This window comes from Rhinoraja longicauda, chromosome 38 (genome assembly GCF_053455715.1).
Source record: "Rhinoraja longicauda isolate Sanriku21f chromosome 38, sRhiLon1.1, whole genome shotgun sequence".
Taxonomy (NCBI): Eukaryota; Metazoa; Chordata; class Chondrichthyes; order Rajiformes; family Arhynchobatidae; genus Rhinoraja; species Rhinoraja longicauda.
The window spans coordinates 17,066,675-17,091,656 of record NC_135990.1 but is presented as its reverse complement, the minus strand read 5'-3'; the positions used below and the strand labels follow the sequence as shown (position 1 = coordinate 17,091,656).

General features: G+C 42.0%; 1 protein-coding gene across 5 annotated transcripts in view; it reads left to right on the top strand.

The window, feature by feature from the left end:
• vps13c (vacuolar protein sorting 13 homolog C) overlaps positions 1–24,982 on the top strand; it is a 288,791-nt gene that overhangs the window by 30,502 nt on the left and 233,307 nt on the right. For 3 of the 5 annotated variants that reach the window (XM_078429967.1, XM_078429966.1, XM_078429969.1), the window contains exons 4-10: positions 1,545–1,640; positions 4,557–4,658; positions 11,432–11,494; positions 16,533–16,592; positions 20,294–20,403; positions 20,574–20,633; positions 24,698–24,757. In XM_078429967.1, coding sequence (XP_078286093.1) covers positions 1,545–1,640; positions 4,557–4,658; positions 11,432–11,494; positions 16,533–16,592; positions 20,294–20,403; positions 20,574–20,633; positions 24,698–24,757 — 551 coding nt within the window. The remainder of the gene's footprint in view (positions 1–1,544; positions 1,641–4,556; positions 4,659–11,431; positions 11,495–16,532; positions 16,593–20,293; positions 20,404–20,573; positions 20,634–24,697; positions 24,758–24,982) is intronic. The other 2 variants (XM_078429970.1, XM_078429968.1) reach the window with 1 other exon arrangement.

Sequence of the window (24,982 nt, the reverse complement as noted above, 5' to 3'; positions counted from 1 at the left end):
GGGTAATGGAGAGAATGGACAGACAGTGGTTTGGGTCGGGATCCTTCTTCAGACTGAGTTCCTCCAGTACTTGGTGTTTTACTCACAATTCCAACGCCCGCAGTTCCTTGGGTCTCCACTCAATCTGGCGCATTGCTTCAGAGTTTGAACCCTCTCTCACCAGCTGTGTTAGGAGTTCTTCAGCTGGCACTTGAAGGTTGGGCTGGTTTGGATATCCCCTTACCACAACACTGCTGGAACAGACTTTGGGATCAACCGTCTTTATCTGTTGTCAGTGAGGTGTGCTGCCTTGCTCTCTCCTCGACTGACATGCTGTTTATGGTGAAGATATTCTCAAAGTGCTGGAGTAACTCAGCAGGTCAGGCAGCATGTCTGGAGAAAAAGGATGGGTGACGTTTTGGGTTGGACCTCCCCTCTACTTTCACATAGATACATGGACAATAGGTGCAGGAGTAGGCCATTCGGCCCCTCGAGCCAGCACCGCCATTCATTGTGATCATGGCTGATCATCCACAATCAGTAACTCGTGCCTGCCTTCTCCCCATATCCCTTGATTCCGCTAGCCCCAAGAGCTCTATCTAACTCTTTTGAATGCATCCAGTAAATCGGCCTACACTGCCCTCTGTGGCAGAGAATTCCACAAATTCACAACTCTCTGGGTGAAAAAGATTTTCCTCATCTGTTCTAAATGACCTACCCCTTATTTTTAAACTGTGGCCCCTGGTTCTCGACTCCCCCAACACCGGGAACATGTTTCCTGCATCTAGCGTGTCCAATCCCTTAATAATTTTATATGTTTCTATAAGATTCCCTCTCATCCTTCTAAATTCCAGTGAACACAAGCCCAGTCACTCCATTCTTTCATCATATGAATTAACCCCGTGAATTAACCTCGTGAACCTATACTGCACTCCCTCAATAGCAAGAATGTCCTTCCTCAAATTAGGAGACCAAAACTGCACACAATACTCCAGGTGTGGTCTCACCTGCCAAAGGACTTCTTTGCTCCAATACTCAACTCCTCTCGTTATGAAGGCCAACATGCCATTAACTTTCTTCAGTGCCTGCTGTACCTGCATGCTTACTTTCAGTGACTGATGCACTAGGACACCCAGATCTCGTTGTACTTCCCCTTTTCCTAACTTGACACCATTCAGATAATAATCTGCCTTCCCGTTCTTGCCACCAAAGTAGATAACCTCACATTTATCCACATTTCATTGATAATGTTCTGACCTGAAACATCATCCATCCTTTTCCTCCAGAGATGCTGCCTGATCCGCTGAGTTACTCCAGCATTTTGTGTCTTTCTTCGGTATAAACCAGCATCTGCAGCCCCTTTCTACACATGCTGTTTATTGTGCCGGATGTTTACAGGAGTATGTGTGAGAGAAAACTTAAAATTATGATGAACTTGTACTTACTTTTAATTGCACAATTACCATAATCACTTGAAGCCTTAATTCGTAAATTACTAGGCCAAGTGTTATGCTTGTGATGTTTTGTTTCTCTCTCTGAGTAACTATTGATCTTTTCACTTACAGACAAGCTTACTTTGAAGATTCCATGGAAGAATCTGTACAGTGAGGCAGTGGTGGCCACATTGGATGGTTTGCACCTTCTGGCTGTTCCAGAGGGAAGTAAGTAACGTTGAATGCTCTTTTATTTATAGAGTTGAAATGTTGTTAATGGTTATATAATATACAGTATTTAAACTGCGGGTAGCCTAATTTGAGGGAGGTGTTGCTCAGTCCCCTGCGATCGATGGAGTCAAGGCATTTGGTGTGGTTGAATGGGTGGGATATTTTTCAGTAATCTGTTTTGGTGGTTGTCCCATACTGAAGATCATATTGACTGTGCTTCTGGATAGACGGAATCCACACTGATAGCGGGGTTAATAAGGGCGGCACAGGGTGCAGCTGGTATATCCGCTGCCTCACAGCGTCAGAGACCCGGGTTCAATCCTGTTCTCGTGTGCTGCTTGTGTGGAGTTTGCACCTTCTACATGGGTTTCCTTCATTATGATCGGTTTCCTCCCACATCTCAAAGATGTGAGGGTTTATAAGTTAATTGGCTTCTGTAAATTGCCCCTCGTGTGCAGCAGGAGTGGATGAGAATGTGGGATAACATAGAACTAGTGTGAGCAGGTCAGCATGGACTGTGGACTGAAGGATCTGTTTCCATCTCTAAACTAAACTAATTCTGATAGCGGTGTTTGAGTAGCTTTTCGAGGCACACAGATACGTTGGGAATGATTTGTTTATCATGGCATTATGTTTGGCACAGATGTGGGCTGAAGGGCTGTTCCTGTACTTGACTCATCTATGATCCATGTCCTAAAACAATAGACAATAGTCAATAGGAGTTGGCCATTCGGCCCTTCGAGCTAGTACCGCCATTCAATGTGATCATGGCTGATCATTCACAATCAGTACCCCGTTCCTGCCTTCTCCCCATACCCCCTTTAAGAGTATCTAGCTCTCTCTTGAAAGCATCCAGAGAATTGGCCTCCAGTACCTTCTGAGGCAGAGAATTCCACAGATTTACAACTCTCTGACTGAAAAAGGTTTTCCTCGTCTCCGTTCTATTATGGCCTACCCCTTATTCTTAAACTGTGGCCCCTGGTTCTGGACTCCCCCAACATTGGGAACATGTTTCCTGCCTCTAACGTGTCCAACCCCTTAATAATCTTATATGTTTCAATAAGATCCCCTCTCATCCTTCTAAATTCCAGTGTGTACAAGTCTAGTCGCTCCAGTCTTTTAACATACGACAGTCCCGCCATTCCGGGAATTAACCTAGTGAACCTACGCTGCACGGCCTCAATAGCAAGAATATCCTTCCTCAAATTTGGAGACCAAAACTGCACACAGTACTCTAGGTGCGGTCTCACTAGGGCTCTGTACAACTGCAGAAGGACCTCTTTGCTCCTATACTCAACTCCTCTTGGTATGAAGGCCAACATTCCATTGGCTTTCTTCACTGCCTGCTGTACCTGCATGCTTCCTTTCAGTGACTGATGCACTAGGACAAACCAGAAATTGCTGGAAACATTCAGCATGTCGCATCTATGGGAAGAGAAACCGTTAATGTTTCGGGTTTGATACATTTTATTACAACCTTGGGAATGTTTCAAAATGCATCATTTTCTTTTATTTTAGATTTCCAGCATCTGCAGTATTTTTCCTTTGAGTTTAATTTACAGTGATTGGGGGAAAGTTCTTTAGTCTCTGGGAAACATTGGTTGTGGAGAATAACTTTCCTTGTGGCCAATGGCAGGGAGACACACAGTTGGATTTGACTTTTTTACTGAACCAGTAGTTTAGTTGAGTTACATAGAAACATAGAAAATCGGTGCAGGAGTAGGCCATTCGGCCCTTCGAGCCTGCACCGCGATTCAATATGATCATGGCTGATCATCCAGCTCAGTAACCTGTACCTGCCTTTTCTCCATACCCCCTGATCCCTTTAGCCACAAGGGCCACATCTATCTCCCTCTTAAATATAGCCAATGAACTGGTCTCAACTACCTTCTGTGGCAGAGAATTCCACAGACTCACCACTCTCTGTGTGAAGAAATGTTTTCTCATCTCGGTCCTAAAAGACTTCCCCCTTAACCTTTGACCCCTGGTTCTGGACTTCCCCAACATCGGGAACAATCTCCCGTATCTAGCCTCTCCAACCCCTTAAGAATTTTATATGTTTCTATAAGATCCCCCCTCAGTCTTTACGTCACCAGCTATGTAGCCCACATCAATGCGAGACCCGTATGTGAAACTTAGCGTGACAATTTTTTCCCTTCCCATTTAGTTTGAGAAATGATTTCTTGTATGTTGAGTGGGTGGATTGTTCACACTCTTTCCACCCTGAGCACATGCCCCAACTACCCCACCATCTTTGCTCTTCCCCACTCTACATTTTGCCAGACCAGAGAAGTTCCAGCATTTTCTGTTGTTACTGGTACAGTGTGGTTAGGGCTTTTGAATTTGCCAAATAGTACTTGTGTAAACACAAAAATTGTACTTGTGTAAAAACAAAAGACACAAAGTGCTGAAGTAATTCCGTGGATCAGGCAGCAGCTCTGTTTCTCTGGGAGTCTGAAGAAGGGACTCCACCCTCCCATGGAAACGTCTCCTATCCTTTTTCTCTGAGTAACCATCTGAGTTACTCCAGCACTTTGTGTCGAGCATCTCTGGTTAACATGGATACGTGACGTTTTGAGTTGGGACCCCTTTTCAGACTTGTATTTATGTTACTTGGCTTGGAGACGCAAGGAACTTCAGATACTGATTTACAAAAAAAATAGTACTGGAATAACTCGTAGATAGACAGGATCTGTGGAGGACATGGATAGGCGACATTTGGGGTAGAGACCCTTTATCTGACTGCAGTCTGAAGAAGGATTCCGACCAGAAACATCGCCTATCCATGTCCTCCAGAGATGCTGCCTGACCCGCTGAGTTACTCCAGCACTTTGTGTAACTGGATTTTACTTTTTTCCGTTAAGATTAATGAAACATCTGCTTGGAAATTACATTCTGTTTTTGTTCTTCAAGGTATCCAATATGATGCAGAAAAGGAAGAAAAGCAATTGCAGGAAAATAAACAGAAAGAGCTTCAGCGAATTGAAGAAGCCTTGGAAAAAGCAGCACAAAAAGGTGTGTTTGGTAAAATGTTCCAGTGTTTTCAATTTTTATTTACATACATGAGTGTAATTTTGGCCCTTCTATTATAGCTTCTGGATTTTAATTCTGACAGATAGAGCAGCAGGATATGGCATTTAATCATATGTAGGAAGAAACTGCAGATACTGGTTTACACTGAATTATAGACATAAAATGCTGGAGGGTCAGGCAGTATATCTGGAGAAGGGTCTCGACCCGAAATGTCTCCTATTCTTTTTCTGCAGAGACGCGACCTGTACTGCTGAGTTACTGCAGCATTTTGTGTCTATCTTTTGACTGTAGATTGGGGTTGTCTTCTATTAAGCGTGCAATTCAAAACCAACTAATCATGACAAGTCAGTGCTTTCGGACTATATGTCAGTAATTTGGAAATGTCGCCGATTTATGTCGTTCAGAGATGCTGCCTGACCTGCATCTGTAGAATGGATATCCTGGAGGTGTGGTTGCTGGTTCAGTCTCCTTCACAATGGAAACCACAATCCTGAAACACATGACTTGGAGAGAGTTCCATCAACCGCCGGCATGGCAGGTGAACTTCTCAAAACCTGCACTCCACCCAATTTCCATTTTTCCCAACCTGCTGAGACCTGACCTGGGACTGCCTGAACCACCTCTCCACATGCTTCCCATTTATTCTCCCATCAGTGTCTTTTCACCCTCCTCTCCTGCTAATCTGGACCAGAGGGAATTAACATTTAAGAGAGAGTGGGCATTTGATACTGATCACATGAGTCAAAAACCTGTTTAAAAAAATAGCAGAGGGCACATCTGGAATATTGTATGTAGTTTAGGTCATTTAGTATGGAAAGAATGTGATTCTTTCCATACGAATGTTGTGAGGAGATTCAACAAGATGTTGCATAGGATTAGGACAAGACATTGGGTAGACTGGATTTAGATAGAGTCATAGGGTCATAGATTGATACAGTGTGGAAACAGGCCCTTTGGCCCAACTCGCCCACACCAGCCAACAATGTCCCAGCTATACTGGTCCCATTTGCCTGCGCTTGGTCCATAACCCTCCAAACCTGTCCTATCCATGTACCTGTCCAACTGTTTCTTAAACAATGGGATAGTCCAAGCCTCGACTACCTCCTCTGGCAGCTTGTTCCCTTCCCCCACCCACCCTCTGTGTGAATAGGTTACCCCTCGATTTCTATTAAATCTTTTCCCCTTCACTTTGAACCTATGTCCCCTGGTCTTTGATTCCCCTACTCTGGGTAAAAGACTGCATCTACCAGATCTATTCCTCTCATGATTTTGTATACCTCTATAAGATCTCTCCTCATCCTCCTGTGCTCCATGGAATAGAAACCCAGCCTACTTAACCTCTCCCTATAGCTCACTCCTGGCAACATCCTCGTAAATCTTTTCTGAACCCTTTCAAGCTTGGCAACATCTTTCTTATAACATGGTGCCCAGAACTGAACACAGTATTCTAAATGCGTTATCACCAACGTCTTATACAACTGCAACATGACCTCCCAATTTGTTTTCCTTAATTTGTTTTCCCTGCTGCGGAGAAGGCCAAGGGGACCTGATAGTTGTGAATAGTAGGAAGATTTTCCCCAAATCAGAGTTATCTATAGTCAGAGGGCATTGGCTTAAAGTAAGTTCTTTGAGATTTTGGAGGGGCTATAAGGAAGAATAGGACTGGATAGAGTGGAGAGGATGTTTCCATTAGGAGGAGAGTCTAGGACCAGAGGTCATAGCCTCAGAATAAAAGGACGTACCTTTAGAAAGGAGATGAGGAGGAATTTCTTGAGTTAGAGGGCTGTGAATCTGTGGAATTTATTGCCATAGGCAGCTGTGGAAGCCAAGTCAGAGCTGTTGACTAGAGCCAAATCAAGTCAGTCTTGATCAGGAGTTATGGGGAGAAAGCAGGAGAATGAGGTTGAGAGGGAAAGATATATCAGCCATAATTGAATTGCGGAATAGACTTGATAAGCCGAATGTTCATATTCTGCTCCCATGACTAATGAATTCGTTCAACTATAGGGTGGTGGTTACTCACTGCCTGATAGGTGTTGGATGCAGACTCTTACAAAATTTATCAAATATCTAGACAACAATTTGAATCAGAGAGGCAGAAAAGGTTTTGGAATAAGTGTTGAGATCAGTATAGATGGGCACTTAATTGTTGGCAAGGACAAGGTGGGCTGAGAAGCCGTTTTCTATGGCTGGACAATCCCTAACAGCTTGATCAAGCTGTGAGAAAGGAATGATGAAAGTTTTGTGCATTGTGTTTCCTGCTGGGAGGAACATTTGTATTTGTATCTCTTTCCTCATCTCTACTGCAACCTCACAAGTAAACATAGGTTAGCTTATGTATTAACCATATAACCATATAACAACTACAGCACGGAAACAGGCCCATTCGGCCCTACCAGTCCACGCCGACCACTCTCTCTGACCTAGTCTCATCTACCTGCTCTCAGACCATAACCCTCTAATCCCCTCTCATCCATATACCTATCCAATTTACTCTTAAATAATAAAATCGAGCTTGCCTCCACCACTTCCACCGGAAGCCCATTCCATACAGCCACCACCCTGAGTAAAGAAGTTACCCCTCATGTTACCCCTAAACTTTTGTCCCTCAATTCTGAAGCTATGTCCCCTTGTTAGAATCTTCCCCACTCTCAAAGGGAAAAGCATACCCACGTCAACTCTGTCCGTCCCTCTTAAAATTTAAAATACCTCTATCAAGTCCCCCCTCAACCTTCTACGCTCCAAAGAATAAAGACCCAACCTGTTCAACCTCTCTCTGTAGCTTAAGTGCTGAAACCCAGGCAACATTCTAGTAAATCTCCTCTGTACCCTCTCCATTTTGTCGACATCCTTCCTATAATTTGGCGACCAGAACTGCACACCATACTCCAGATTCGGCCTCACCAATGCCCTGTACAATTTTAACATTACATCCCAACTTCTATATTCGATGCTCTGATTTATAAAGGCAAGCATACCAAATGCCTTCTTCACCACCCTATCCACATGAGATTCCACCTTCAGGGAACAATGCACAGTTATTCCCAGATCCCTCTGTTCCACTGCATTCCTCAATTCCCTACCATTTACCCTGTACGTCCTATTTTGATTTGTCCTACCAAAATGCAGCACCTCACACTTATCAGCATTAAACTCCATCTGCCATATTTCAGCCCACCCTTCCAAAAGGCCCAAGTCTCTCTGTAGACTTTGAAACTCTACTTCATTATTAACTACACCACCTATCTTAGTATCATCTGCATATTTACTAATCCAATTTGCCACACCATCATCCAGATCATTAATGTAAATGACAAACAACAGTGGACCCAACACAGATCCTTGGGGTACTCCACTAGACACTGGCCTCCAACCTGACATACAATTGTCAACCATTACCCTCTGGTATCTCCCATTCAGCCATTGTTGAATCCATCTTGCAACCTCACTATTAATACCCAACGATTTAACCTTCTTAATCAACCTTCCATGTGGAACCTTGTCAAATGCCTTACTGAAGTGCATATAGACAACATCCACAGCCTTGCCCTTATCAATTTCCCTGGTAACCTCTTCAAAAAATTCAAGAAGATTAGTCAAACATGACCTTCCAGGCACAAATCCATGTTGACTGTTTCTAATCAGGCCTTGTTTATCCATATAATTATATATATTGTCCCTAAGTATCTTTTCCATTAATTTTCCCACCACAGACGTCAAACTAACAGGTCTATAATTGCTAGATTTACTTTTAGAACCTTTTTTAAACAAAGGCACAACATGCGCAATGCGCCAATCTTCCGGCACCATCCCCGTTTCTAATTATGTTTGAAATATTTCCGTCATAGCCCCTGCTATTTCTGCACTAACTTCCCTCAATGTCCTAGGGAATATCCTATCAGGACCTGGAGACTTATCCACTTTTATATTTTTCAAAAGTGTCCGTACCTCCTCTTCTTTAATCCTCATAATTTCCATCACTACTCTACTTGTTTCGCTTACCTCACTTAATTCAATATCCTTCTCCTCGGTGAATACCGAAGAAAAGAAATTGTTTAATATCTCCCCCATTTCTTCCGGCTCAGCACATAGCTATCCACTCTGACTCTCTAATGGACCAATTTTATCCCTCGCTATCCTTTTGCTATTGACATATCTGTAGAACCCCTTGGGGTTTACTTTTACATTACTTGCCAAAGCAGCCTCATATCTTTTTTTCGCTTTTCTAATTTCCTTCTTAAGATTCCTTTTACATTCTTTATATTCCTCAAGAACCTCATTTACTCCCTGCCGCTTATATTTATTGTATATCTCCCTCTTTTTCCGAACCAAGTGTCCAATTTCCCTGGAAAACCACGGCTCTTTCAAATTATTATTCTTTCCTTTCCACCGAACAGGGACATAAAGACTCTGTACTCTCAAAATTTCACCTTTAAATATCCTCCATTTCTCTATTATATCCTTTTCATAAAACAAAAAGTCCCATTTCACTCCTTTTAAATCCTTTCTCATCTCCTCAAAATGAGCCTTTCTCCAATCCAAAATCTCAACCCTTGGTCCAGATTTGACCTTCTCCATAATTATATTGAAACTAATGGCATTGTGATCACTAGACCCAAAGTGCTCCTCAACACATACCTCCGTCACCTGACCCGTCTCATTTCCCAACAGGAGGTCCAACACTGCCCCTTCTCCGGTAGGTACCTCTACGTATTGCTGCAAAAAACTATCCTGCACACATTTTACAAACTCCAAACCATCCAGCCCTTTAACAGAATGTGATTCCCAGTCTATGTACGGAAAATTGAAATCACCCACAATCACTACTCTGTGCTTACTACTAATATCTGCTATCTCCTTACATATTTGCTCTTCCAATTCTCGTTCCCTATTTGGCGGTCTATAATACACCCCTATAAGTGTTGCTAAACCTTTCTCATTTCTGAGTTCCACCCAAACAGCCTCCCTAATCGAGCCTTCTAGTCTGTCCTGCCAAAGCACTGCTGTGATATCCTCCCTGACAAGCAATGCAACACCCCCACCTCTTGCCCCTCCGATTCTATCACATCTGAAACAATGAAATCCTGGAATATTTAATTGCCAATCGCAACCCTCCTGCAACCATGTTTCACTGATCGCCACAATATCAAACTCAGATCCTGGGGGGACAGGGCTTTCTCCATCGCTGCTCCCACCCTATGGAACTCACTACCCCAAACCGTTAGAGACTCCTCCACACTCACCACATTCAAAACATCACTGAAGTCTCACCTGTTCAGTACTGCCTTCAACCACTGAAGGTCACCTCACCTTCTGTCCTTTCTCTGTTCATTTATTTATTTACTTATTTATCTATTTATTCATTTCCCTATGTTCTCAAAATCTCTGTAAAGCGTCTTTGAGTATATGAAAAGCGCTATATAAATAAAATGCATTATTATTATTATTATCATACTTCCAGATGTCAATCCAGGCTCTAAGCTCATCCACCTTTCTTACAATGCTCCAATTCACTATTGATGAATCATAGTGTTTGCAGCCATCATTCGTAAATGTGCCTTTGGTCATGCAAATTTCAGTCTATTTTAATTGATTTTATGAGTGAACTGTGACTCAACACTGGTCTTTATGCTGCGAGGCTTTCTACTCTAAGTGAAAGTGAAATGGATAACCCAGGACTTCCGATTGTGTTCATAAATTGCAAATGATTGTTTATTTTCTAACTTAACAATTTCTGGCTAACCTACTTGATGCTATTGGCTATATGTATCTATTGCTCCAGGATGATTACACTGAACCAGTTTCATTATGTTGGTTCTGAAGGTATATTCTACTGGGTTTTGTAACTTCCAAATCCATTGCTGATGGCTCAATTTTATTTTGCATGATCAAAATATTTGGATTAAAATTACTGGATTAACCATCAATGTAAACATCAAATCAAATTGTCCAAGGGCACAATTAATTTGAATTCAGATGTATAAAGTATTCATAGCTTAGGCTAATTTTTGGTCTTTGAATAAATCCTGCTCTTTATTTTAAGGCAGTTACTGATGTGCGGATGGTTTTAAGATGGAGGGCAGTCCCTCCTTGGTTTGCTATTTTGGTGGGGTTAATGGCAGCATGAAATGACATATAATAATACCGAATTACTACACTTTGCACGGTGAATATAATACCTTAACTTCAGGATGATTTATCAACCATGTTTTTATTTTTAAAGGGAATTTAAAACTGTAAGTAATATAAAGCAAACTTTTGAAAAATGTCCGTTGTTCTTATTTATCATGAACTGTTTCTGATATAGGAGGTATACTGGCTTGTTAAGATGTTACTCTTGCACAGTGCCACCATTACGTTCTTCCGTTTCTCCTTGGCCCTCCTTTTGCTGGTTAGAGGTCATGGTCTGGTTAGAGGTCATGGTCAGTGGTCCTGACTGTTATCCAGATTGCTTGGCGATTGGAGCTGAATCAACAAAGTTGGTCCACCTCTGATCCAACTACATCACCCTCCACAGGTCAAATAGAGGCAGCAGCAAGAAACTAATTAAATCTTTGGTTTGTACGACAGTTTGCAGCAAGACCACTGGAAGATTTCTCTCCTGAAGATTTTCTTTTTAAACATTTACTCTGCATGCTGCTTCAAAGTGTAATGATGTTGACTATTGGTAATTGAAAATCTGGTTAATATATCTTCACATTGTGCTCGATTGTGAACACTGTCTCCCTATTGTTGTCGCTGCATCCTGGATGAAGGTGCTGCTTCTGGAGAGTTCGTGTTTTCCCTGGAAAACTACGTTTGTAAGGATATCAAACCTGGTAGGTGTTGCAGTGCATTACTTTGTTCTAATTTACCCAAGAAAAACAATACATATTTGGAAGTCCATATGCTCTTCATTCATCAAATGCATAATCAACAAATATTCAAAAACTTTGCTCTATTGTTAACTTTTGTGTCAAGAGAAGCCTTTGAGGGTTAATTTCTAATTTAAAAGAGAAGCTAATTTTGGTAATTGTATAAAACACTGATTAGACAACAGCGGGATTACCGTACATTCTTCCTGGCAGAAGATGTAGGATTTGCTGTGTCACTCGGCTTCCATGGAGGAAAGATGGCTTGAAGACATCTGAAGACTGGAATGCAGGTTGTTACTAGGCAATCTTAATTCAAGTTTTTTATTATCTTGGAAGAAGATGATTGGAAAAAAAACTTTGATGCCAAAGTAGGAACTAAAGGAAAGAACATTTAAAATCAGACCCAGCCCTGCAGGAGAGAAGTTCGGGTACACTGCTTCATATGAAGGATGATAGAAGTCCCAAAAATTATTAAGTGTTAGCCCACTGAATATTTCAAACTGAGATGCTTTGCTGACCAAGATGATTAACATTAACATAAGTCAAAAAGAATAAGGAAGTATATGCTTAGTCTAAAAGAAAAAGGAAGCTTATGCAGTATTTAAGAGGCTGGAATCAGATTATTTGAAGAATTTATATTTGAAGAATATAAAGAAAAGGGAAAAGATCTCAAGTGGGTGATTAGAAGGGCCGAAAGGGGGCCACAAAATGGCTTTGATGGGTTGGATTCAATACAATACAATACAATACAATATCCTTTATTGTCATTGTGCAAGTACAACGAGATTTTGAATGTCGCTTCCATATCGATGCTACCAAATCAAATATATAAATAAATCACGGCGAAAGTAAAAACAACAAAGGGGGGGGGGGGGGGGGGGGGGGGGAGGAAAAAAAGGGGGAACAAGGTAAAGTGCAAAAAAAGGTTCATGCAGGGGTCAGTTGTGTCAGTTGACCCTGGGGGCAGAGACAGATCATGACTGGCTCTCAGCAGGACCGATTCAGAGCAGCTATAGCTCTAGGGATAAAGCTGTTTCTTAGTCTGGAGGTGCGGGCGTAGAAGGCCTTGTAACGTCTGCCAGGTGGAAGTAGTTCAAACAGACGGTGGCATGTGAGTCCTTGTAGATGCTGGTGGCTTTCCTGAGGCAGCGTGCGTTGTAGATGTCCTCCAGGGCTGGTAGCTGGTCCCAATGATCCTCTGCGCTCTGCAGACGACCCGCTGAAGAGCTCTGCTATCCACTGCCGTGCAGCTGGGATACCACACATAGATGCTGTATGTCAGTATGCTCTCTGTAGTGCAGCGGTACAAGGTCATCCAAGAATATCCCAGTGCTTTTTAAACACGAGGATAACTAGGGAAAAGGTTGGACCGCACAGGATAAAGGGCAGAATTTGAGCTTGGAGTTTGGGGGTGTAGGTGAGGTACTAAACAAGTACTTTGCATGAAGACACAAGCTGGAGTAACAGGCAGCATCTCTGGAGAGAAGGAATGGGTGACGTTTCGGTCGAGACCCTTCTTCAGACTAGTTAGGAATAAGGGAAATAAGGGAAACGAGATATAGACAGTGATGTGGAGAGATAAAGAACAATGAATGAAAGATATGCAAAAATGTAACGATGATAAAGGAAACAGGCCATTATAAGCTGTATGAAGGGTGAAAATGAGAAGCTAGTGTGACTTGGGTGGGGGAGGGATAGAGAGAGAGGGAATGCCGGGGCTACCTGAAGTGAATGTTCATATCACTGGGCTGCAAGCTGCCCAAGCGAAATACTCTGCATATGTTTTCACCAAGGACGTGGCAGACAGTGAGATCAGTGTGGAGAATATTAATATGCAAGGGTAGTTTGGGATTAAGAAGAGGGAGGAGGTATTGGGGTTCTTGAAGAGCATTCAGGTGGATAAATCTCCTGGACCTGATGCGATTTATCCCAGGATATCCAAGAGAGGAGATTGTGGGAGCCTTGACGAAGATCTTTGTGTCGTCCTAGCCACAGGTGAGGTCCCGGAGGACTGAGGAGCAGCTATGTTGTTCCTTACTTTGGAAGGGAAGTATAGAGAATGCAGGGAATTGTAGGCTGGTGAGCCGGTCAGTGGTCGGGAAACTATTGGAGAAGATTCTTCAGGATAGGATTTAACCCCATTTGGAAGAGAATGGGTTTAAATTATGGACAGTCAGCATGGCTTTGTACACGCTGTACTACCAAGACAGGTTGTGTCTTACTAACTTGATCGAGTTTTTGAGGAGGTGACAAAGGTTGGGGCGGTGGATATTGTCTACATGGATTTTGTCTACATGTAGATTTGATAAAGTCTTCCATGTCCAGATTTGACTTCCAAAAATGCAGTACTTTGCACTTATCTGCATTAAACTTGATTAACCATTCCTCAGCCCACTTGCACAACTGATCAAGATCCTGTAGTAATTGTGGATAACTATCTTCGTTATCTGCAATACCACCACCTATAGTGTCATCTGCAAACATATTTTCATTGTATATTTGTATATTTTCATTCAACATTCTACATTGTCCTCTGTAAGTGTAGCTGTGACATTCTCCCTGATCAGTAGTGTTCATCCAGGCATATGCTTTTATAAATAGAAATTCCCAAGGGATAGATTCTGATGAGTGGTTTGCTTGCAGTCTTGAGTGATTTATGAAACGACATGGAAAGAAGGGAAATCCTGTTGGCCTAATAAAAGACATTTCAGGGCTAAGGTGGTCCCTGAACATAAGCAGTTTTGTGCATTGTAGATGTCACTTAGTTTTTATTTAGATTAGGGTTAACCAAATTAACTTTCAGTTGAAGGGAAGTGCTGTGGCTACGTGTGGTCAAGTAGATAATGGCAACTTCTCACAAGCAGTGGGCGAGGTGTGTTTCGGTCAGTCCCATGTCAACCCAAGTTGAAAAATGTGGAAACATTATTATTCATTTGTACTCTGATCTTCATAATAATCATGGATTTCCTGAAAATGTAGTAATAAGCTTGAAATAAAACTGCTGTAAATGTTTGACCATCCAATGTTGTTGAATGTTGTGGAAAATGGGTTGTATTCTAATTTGATATTTTGTGACAAACCAGGACATACTGCAGGTATTAAGGTTCCTAAATGGCTACTTTCGCTTTCATTGCCACTTGTTCCCTACTTTCCACCCTCCTAATTGAATGCAATTACACTCAATGCTTGTTTTCTCCAGTTTCTATTGGTATCGGTTCATTTTTACACATTACTGAGAGACTGTGGAGAAACATTATTTTTTGTACTACCCAGGCAGATCATACCATACACGGGTACATTTAAGCCACAAATACAATTAGTAGTGCAAAATGATAAAAGAAACAATGCAAAATGCAGTGTTACAGATACAGAGAAAGTGAAGATAAAAAGTGGAAGGCTGCAATGAGCTAGAATGGGAGATTGGTAATGTATCTTTAGCATATGATAGTTCAAGAGTCTGATAGCAAGAGTCTGGATTTTCTGTCTAATGGGACAGGGAAGACGAGGGAGTGTGGGAGGAGAGAGAGATGTGAGTGGTTCTTGATTAAGTTGGCTGCTTTCTCATGGCAGCGTGAAGTGTCGTTAGAGTCAATGGGGTTGGGGTGGGGGGGGGGGGGGTGGGGGGAGTTGGAGGCTGGTTTGCCTGATGGACAGGTAACACCACTGTAGTTTCTCATGGTCTTCCACAACACCACATCTTCCCACAACACCACTGTAGTTTCTTGTGGTCTTAGGAAAAGCAATTGTTGTATCAACTGAGGGCATAGTGGCACAGTGGTAGACTTGCTGCCATACAGCGCCAGAGACCCAGGTTCAATCTTGACTACGGTTGCTGTCTGTATAGAGTTTGTACGTTCTCCCTGTGACCGAATGGGCTTTCTCTGGGTGCCCACATTTCCTCCCACATTAAAAAGACGTGCGGGTTTGTAGGTTAATTGGCTTCGGTAAATTGCCCCTACTGTGCAGGATGCGAAGCTGGGATAACACAGAACTAGCGAATGGGTGATCGTTTTCGGCGTGGTCTCAGTGGGCCGAAGGGCCTGTTTCCATTCTGTATCTCTTAACTAAACATCACGCTATGATGCATCCCAATAGGATGTTATCTGTAGTACATGTGTAGAAATAGGTTCCACCTTAATGACCCAAGTGGCCATAAAAGCCAAAGCAGCTACGTTTCATGTTAAGGAAACCTGTCATAAACTCTGAAACATTCTTACATTTTTACAGTAAATTTTATTTTGTTCATATTAATCTTTATTAATGCCGATGGTCTACAAGCTTAATGCATAAGCAATCTTTTCACTTGTTTGGAATGTTCATATCCTAGTGATATTTGACATTTAATTCCAAATATGTGCTCTATGCTTTATATAATGTGCATACTCCTTAATTGTACAGTATAAACATAAATAAGTAATTAATATTTATTAATGATCTGAAGCACTTTGTAATTTTAAAGCGTCAAACATCCCATGGCTTCTGTAGACTGTCCAGTTGTGAAATTAAGCTTCCAGTAAATGTGAAGAGCAGGAGGCAAATTGTAGGGAGAGATTTGACAAAAAGCAAAGGAGTGAAAGCTATTGTTGAGAAATGCAATTTAGCTTCAGAGTCAAAAGTCAAGAGTGTTTTTATTGTCATATGTCCCAGATAGAACAATGAAATTCTTACTTGCTGCAGCACAACAGAATATGTAAACATAGTGCACTGTAAATAATAATAATAATAGTCTATTGTAGTTCAGAGCTTATTTTGAGTGCAATACTGGTTTATTTTGAATGTAGAAGTTTCACTGGTCTGCCTGAAGGGTTTATGAATGTTCTGCACGCTGAATGATGAACATTGGATCCATTATTTTCTTTGGCACTTTTTTTGCCTTTTCTCAATACATCCCATTTTGCTTGCGTGTATTTTCTAACATTCTTGTGTCAGTGGTCAGGTCACAGCTCTTACTAACATCTCTATCTCCTCTTTCCTGTGCATTTTGCTTGCTTGCATTAAAAAGGACGCAAACATAAAAAGTCCAAAAAGTATTTTAAGAAATCAGCAAAAGGACGTTCCAAAGGTATGTGAGAAATTTTAATGTTGTGCCTTAAATATCCTGCTTGCTGTATTTAGCTCTGAGTGGGAATGGCTGGCGTGCTGTCAACTATGTAATATTGTGTAGGTGTGGAACATATCATTTAGTTTGCTTTCGAGTCGAGTCTTGTAAATTTTTATTGTATTTTTAATTATCTCTACTATTAATTTTTAATAGTAGAACCAAACATATGATGTAAGAGAATGGTAGCAGGGTATGTGTTGTCAGTGGCACTGCCTCTTCGAGCTCCAGAAAGCTGCGTTCTATTCTGGCCTTCATGTGTAATTTGCTTATTCTCTTGTGATTGGGACGGTTTCCTCTAGTTTCCTTCTGCATCCCAGACACATACTGTTTAGTAGGTTATTTGGCCACAACATTAATCTACTGTGTAGTGGATGGTAGGAGAGCTGGGGAGTTGGGGGGAGTTAATGGGTATGTTCGAGGAAATCGGTTACAGGGATATAAGTGGTGAGTTGGATTGAATGGGTTCCTCTGCGTAGGCAAAGAATCCTTGGGCTAAATGAAGAACTGGAGGAACAAAATATTTGTTGTTTTACGAATACAATGCAATTTTTTAAAAATACAGAAAGGAACTGGATAATGACTAATCATTGGAGAAGAGATGGGGTGAATTTGGAGAGAATTAAGTGGAATTGTGAAACCTTGGGTGAACCAGGACACACTTGAAGTAGGGGCTAATATGACTTCAGTGGATTTCTTAGGGACAGTTCAGTGATTGGTGATTGAAATGGAGAGAGAGACATACCTTACTCCAGAGATTTCTTTGTCAAAGTGTAACCATGTTAAAGATGTGATCGGTCTCTGTTGCAGACGCTTACTTGGATTGCAGAAAGGAAGGAGAGAGGAGTTCACATAGTATTGAACTTATTATTGTTAAACCTCATTGCCAAACGTTCACTTTCTACAGTAAAGCTCCATTCATTTGCTAGCTGACAACTGAGAAGTCCGTTGGATTGGCATCTGGCTCACCAAGTGATGATTGCAATTTCCACTTGCCAGGATCTCATTTCAGGATCTCAGCAGCTCGACTGCGCCACGTTGCTGCCCATTCAAACGTTCGGTTTCAATTTTGTGTGTTTAATCTTTCAAATGCTTTCCTGTGAAAGGATTGTTGATTTTGGGCCATGATTGTTTGACCTAATGTGACGATATTGAGTGTTTCCCTTCTAGAGTCCCGAGCTTAAGTCAAGCCATCAGTGGCACGGTGGCGCAGTGGTACAGTTGCTGCCTTACAGCGCCAGAGATGCGGGATCGATCATGAAAATGGGTGCTGTCTGTATGGAGTTTGCACGTTCTCCCTATGACCGTGTTAGTTTTCTCCGGGTGCTCTGGTTTCCTCCCACACTTCAAAGAAGTGCGGGTTTGTAGGTTAATTGGCTTCTGTAAATAGTCCCTGAGGTATAGGATAGAACAAATGTTTCCACGCTTTATCTCTAAACTAAACTAAACTAAACTTTAAGCCTTATCTTTGAAAATATGCAAGTTCCCTCACTCTGGGGAGAGTATGTTGCAACAACTTATTTTTCAAAGATTAATTTATTACTATGAAGTTCCTTTTCTGAATGGGTTTAGCTGTCAATGATCACTATTTTGAGTGGTGATCCCCCTCTCCCACAAAGGAGGAGATACGTCTGACTTACAAAGCAGTTAAAACACAGTTATATTTAAAAAATGAAGGACATTTAATTCTCAGGAGTAATTTCTACAGAGGTTATATTTTACAAAGGATTTCCAAAACACAAGTACAATACTTACAATATTAGAGAATTGTAGCAAAATCTAGGTGAACAAGTCAAGAACAGACTGAAGAGTGGATTCTGCTTCTTTTCTCTGTAAATGCTGCCCCTCCCTCACTGTCATCAAACATTTATACTGCTTTTTGGATTAGTTGACATCATCTACATGTTCTGTCTTGCAAGTACATTGATAAGGCCAAGTGGATAGCCTGTCTCAACCAAGTCCATGTGTCCAATTACAATCTGGATACGCTTACTGTGGACTCAATGATTCTCATTAATCAGTTTTTGGAACAAGTGGGACATACTCTTAGGATATTATCATCAGTATTGTTTCACTTGATGTCAAGATGATAAGCAAAGTGTACTGCTCGGAAACCTAACTTAATTAGCAATCAGTTTTTCAACCAATGAGCAATTTTTGCTGCTGTACTAGAAAACTGCAGACAGCAATAAGCCTTTTGTGGCTGGATAATGAATATCCATTGCAATATTACCTTGAATAATAGGACCCGAATAAACAAAAAATTGAGTTTTAATCTGCTTTGGTTTGATTAGGATGATCTACTTTCAAGTGCATCCAGTTTAATTCAATGACATTCCATTTAGTAAGTAGCATATGATATTAAGCATTTCTATTAAGCAGTTTAAGCATTAGTTTAGATCAGAGATACAGTGTGGAAACAGGTCTGCACCGACCAGCGATCTCCTGTTCTGCACACTAGGACCAATTTATAGAAGCCAATTAACCTACAAACCTGCAGGTCTTTGGAATTAGCTTTACGTGTCCTACATTTATTTATGCATTGTTTATCTCTTTAAAAGAGCTGACAAGTTTGTAGGTATGTAGGTTAATTGGCTGGGTAAATGTAAAAATTGTCCCTAGTGGGTATAGGATAGTGTTAATGTATGGGGATCGCTGGGCGGCACGGACTTGGTGGGCCGAAAAGGCCTGTTTCCGGCTGTATATATATGATGATGATGATATGAAGTTTGCCAATCACCAAGAGGAGAGCTCCTTGCACTGAATCTATTCTAAAGTTTTGAGCTTAATTAAGGATGAATTAAAGCCAGTGCAATACGATTGAAAGATGCAATAGACTTCTACGCTATTTATGTCAGTAATAGCAACTATTTTGTATAAGAAGTATTATGTTGTATTTGGATGGTGTTCAACACCAAAAAACTCTTTCATGTTTTTGATGTTGTATTGGTACATCAAAATACTGAAGAATTTGCTGCCAAATGACATTACTTTTCAAGGTATCACAAAATGCTGGAGTAACTCAGCAGGTCAGGCAGCATCTTGGAGAGAAGGAACGGGTGACGTTTCGGGTTACCTTTCAAGGTGATGTGGGCTCAAACATAGAACCATCAAAAAAGGGACACGGTTCAGTTAAAACTAAGTTTAATAAAAGTGAAGCCATTTTAACAAGTTTTATTATCAGGCCCTGTTTCTAATGATGAAGATAGCAGAGTATAACTGGGTTGGTTGAGTGGCTGTGTAGTGAAATTGCTTGCCTGGTCTGCTGGTCAGGGAAGAATGAGGCAGCTCCATTCTGCATTGGAGGTGGGTATTGCGGATGCTCAGAGCAGCACAAGGTGCAAGCTCTGCATTGTTGTTCCTTTCCCTCACAGTATGTACCTGCATTGTTTAGGGAGGGGTGCGAGTTGGTGCACTTCAGGCATATGCATTGGAATTTGACTTAGTAAAACAGGAACCATGTCTGTCCACAACATGGTGGCATGACAATGCCAAACACATTGATTTGGTAGCCACCTGATATACAAAATGTGAATATCTAAAGCAATGTCTCAGGATTTCTCCATCAGCTTAATAATCCACTCAGAAATTCTGAGAGATTCTGAGACTCAAAGTAGAATTTCTGAATAAGAGTGTCTCTTTATTTTTATTTATTTATTTTTAAGGCAAAGAAAAGGAAGACAAAAAAGATACCTTTGGAGAAAAACTTGCAACACAGATTATTAAAAACCTGCAAATCAAAATAACGAGCATTCATATAAGATATGAAGATGCTGTAAGTAGACATGTATATTTGCTTGGAAGTTAGGAATTTTACTGGTTTGTTCGTTCAAACATTGAAAATACAAATTTTAGGTTGGTAGTCTGTTTCATTATTACTTGAATGGCCATACATTTATTGGGAAAGGTAAATTTGTTAATTTTGGTTTGTTCTTAATTTTTCAGATTACAGATGCCTCGAGCCCTGTCTCTGTTGGTGTTACACTGGCTGAGCTTAGTTTACAGGTAATCCCAAATGCGCAAAGCTCTCTCCGTTTTAAAGCTAAGCTTGGTTCATGCAAAAAGTATTGTAAAAGCAGTATGTGTTTGGGAAATTATTGCTTTTATCCATGTCTATGTGTGTGTGTGCGCGTTTGCGTGTGCACATGCGTGTGCATATACACACACCAATTTCTCCTGACATGCGAGCTAATGTAGATCTGTTGTTCATTGCGTGTATGGTGTATGCATGCATATGCACACACCTATTTCTCCTGACATTATGCCTGCTATGGTAGATCTTGTTCATTGTGTGCGCGCATGAGTACTCCCCTATTTCTCCTGACATTACGGTTGCTCTGGTAGATTGTTGTAGTATCCTCCATAGAGAAGGTTGAATTGGCTGTGGGGGAAATACATTTGAATGGAAGTCTCCCTTTCCAGCCACTTCTAAAGGATACTGTTATTTTGATCAGAATAATCAAAATCATGAATATTTAATAAGCCGAAAAGAGCAAAGGATGTAGATTTTCCCTTCACAGCAGAGACAAATGTAAGGACACCTTCCTTGAAGGTGGAGTCGCAGGTATATAGGGTGGTCAAAAAGGCATTTGGCACATTGGCCTTCATCAGTCAGATTATTGAGTGAAGAGGTTGAGAGGGCATGTTGCAGTTGTAGAAGATGCTGGTGAGGCGGCATTTAGAGAGTTGAGTTCAGTTCTGGGCACCATGTTATAGGAAAGATGTTGTCAAGCTGGAAAGGGTACAGAGAAGATTTACAAGGATGTTGCCAGGGCAAGAGGGCTGAGCTATAGGGGGAGATTGAGTAGGCTGGGAGTAGGCCATTCCTTGAGTAGGCCATTCCTTCTCTCCCGAGATGCAGCCTGACCTGCTGAGTTACTCCAGCATTTTGTGAATAAATTGAGTAGGCTGGGACTCTATTCCATGGAGCGAAGGAGGATGAGGGGTGATCCTATTGAGATGCATAAAATCACCTAGTTATCACTTGTGTATAACCTACTCTTGCCCGGAGTAGGTGAATCGAGGACCAGAGGACATAGGTTTAAGGTGAAGGGGAAAAGATTTAATAGGAATTTGAGGGGTAACTTTTTCACACAAAGGGTGGTGGGTGTATGGAACAAGCTGCCAGAGGAGATAGTTGAGGCTGGGACTAACCCAACATTTAAGAAACAGTTAGACAGGAACATGAACAGGACAGTTTTGTCCTGCCCCCTCCCCTGACATCAGTCTGAAGAAGGGTCTCAACCCGAAACGTCACCCATTCTTTCTCTCCAGAGATGCGGCCTGACCCGCTGAGTTACTCCAGCATTTTGTGTTTACCTTCGATTTAAACCAGCTGCAGTTTTTCTTTCCTAGAACATATCCTAAGATAATTAAGACACTGCAGGTCATTTGTGCATTGCATCAAAAATAGAGTCATGGAGTCACATAGAACAGAAACAAGCCCTTCAGCCAATTCCCGTGCCAATCTTCTTGTGTATCTGCGCTAACCCCATTTGCCTGCATTAGGATCATATCCTTCTGTACTGTACCAAGCTGTGATGCATCTGGATAAAATGCTTTCTATGGTGCATCTGTAGAAGTTGGTGGGAGTTGTAGGGAACATGCAAAACTTCCTAAGCTATCTAAGAAAGTTGGTGTGCTCTCTTGGTCGTTGCTTCAATATGCGTGGTCCAGAACAAGTTGTTGGTGATGTTGACACCAAGGAATTTGAAGTTTTCAACCATCTCTACTTCAACACCGTCTATGCAAACTGGGGTATGTGTACCACTTCACTTCCTGAAGCCCATCACGATCTCCTTGTCCTGCTGACATTGAGAGAAAGGTTGTTGTCTCAACACCAGGACACGAGGTTTTCATTCTTCTCCCTGTACTCCGTCTCATCATTATTTGATATCCGGCCCACTACGGTGGTGTCGTCAGTCAATTTGAAAATGGAATCAGATTTGTACATGGCTGCACAGTGGTGGGTAGACAAGGAGTGAAGAAGGGAGCTGGGAAACGCATTATTGCTGTGCCCGCGTGTTGAGGTTTATCGTGGAGGTTGATTTGTCCCCTATCCTCACTGATTGGGGTCTGTTGGTCAGGAGGTCATGGATCCAGTTGCAGAGTTGAGTGCTGACAACAAGTCCCGTGAGTTTGGTGATGAGCTTGGATGGTATCATGGTATTAAAGGCAGAGCTGTAGTCGTATGGTTCATGGTATTGTTACACATTTAATTGTCGATACAAAAGGCTTTGCTTCTTGGCTGTTGACACAAATGTAATTGGGTTGGGGTGGTGTGGATGTCAGAGTAAGCAAGGAATGATGGCTCAGCAAGTGTAGCATTATGGCACAGAAGCGTTGCAACTTGATATGACACTGAAATAAAGTGCTGTGGCACTCCCTGAGGAAGGTTGTGTCCTGAACTCGGGTATTTAAGTGAAACTAATGCTTCACAGGTTTAATGTCCATATACAAATGGAGGTGTACCACTTGGATGAATTACCAATTTTGTACAAGCATGTCTTGTTTTCTTGCTCATTCATTAGGATCTGGATTCAGATTCCTGGCAAAATATTAGCTTTTGTGTTTTGTACCATGATATCACTTAACTGCTAAAGTAACACTCCAGGAATTCAGCTATTAATTCTCTAATAGTCAGCATTTTATGATTAACAAAATAGAGTTGAAAGAATCTGGCTCCTTTATCAATTTTTCAATGTTCAGTTGTAATTGTGCCAAAATACTCTGGATTTACCTCAGAAATCGGCTTCTGCTTCTGGATGTGCTCTCAGCAGATATGGAACTTGTCGCGGGCTACCTTAAGACCTGGAGACTAAAACTGAGTGTGGCAAAAACCACCACAACGGCCTTTCACCTGAACAACAAGGAAGCTCAACGCCAGCTAACCGTCACCCTCAATGGGTCACCCCTACCCTACAACCCATTTCCTACATACCTTGGGGTGAAACTAGATCGGCTGCTGACCTACAAGCAACACCTTGCTCTCCGTGCTAAAGTCTCGGCACGGAACAACCTCTTGCGTTTCTTGGCCGGATCGTCATGGGGCGCCAGGACATCTACTCTTCGAACCAGTGCTATTGCACTCGTGTACAGCGCCGCTGAGTACGCCGCCCCAGCATGGTGCCACAGCGCTCATACCAGCAAGCTAGACGCCACCCTCAACGACACCATGCGGATCATCACTGGCTGCCTACGCCCTACTCCGACGGATCTCCTGCCGGTGCTCGCAGGTATCGCACCCGCCAAGCTTCGCAGAGAGTTCTTCACTCATAGGCTGGTGTGCAAGGCACCATCGGATGCCAAACATCCTTTGCACCACCTCGCCCAGGATTCACAGCAACTGGGACCTCAATGCCTGTCATCTCGTCACCCTTTCTCCCGTCATGCAGCGACCCTCTGTGGCTCCGGTTTCAACATACTAGGAGCATGGAGAACCAGCTGGGAACAGACATCGCCACCTCCTCAATTCACTGTCGCACCGAACACCACAGCCCCACCCGGCTTGGACACGCCCCGCAAAGAGTGGGTCGCCCTGAACCGGCTCCGCACAGGGGTCGGCCGGTTCAACGCCAACATGCATCGTTGGGGGTTGCGTCCATCAGCAGCCTGCGTGTGTGGAGCAGACCAACAAACAGCGCAGCGCGGCATGTTCGACTGCACTGTCCTCTGCCCCCTGGTGGAGGGGTAGACCTCATGGCCCTCGACAACAGCACATTGCAGTGGCTACAGCGCCTGGAGGGCGTTACATAATTTCTGCTGCCTCAAACGCAAGAAGAAGAAGACCTCAGAAATAAAATAAAATATTTATTTGAAAATGTTAGAATCTGAAATTTGTGTATATTCAGACAATCACAATTAAATCTTCCTTGCTCAAAACATGATTTTGGGTCAAGACTAACAATAGAAACCTGATGCTTAATGTATATTTTGCCCGACATTAGTATGTTGCCTAATGCATAAGGTTCAATTGCATATAAAATGCTGTGAATTAAAAAAAACTTTTGATAAACATATAGATTTTTTGAAAAACAATGATCTGACTTATCAACTGTTTATGTTTCCAGACAGCAGATGAATGCTGGACCCCATGCATACTGAGTGACAACGCAAAAATCATCTATAAGGTACTTGATCAACATTAGTCATAAGCCTGATGCTCCACTCTAATGTTGGGACTCCTGTGCACTTGAGATATCTATATACTAAAACTCTTGTTTGTTTGTTCTTCCTGAACTACAGCCAAAACGGTGCACGATAGCATGACAATTTTAGGCCCACCTTACTCACTGCCGTCCCTTTGGTGCTAATGGAAGAAGTTTCATTGAAATCGGTGTTAAAGTTATTCACAT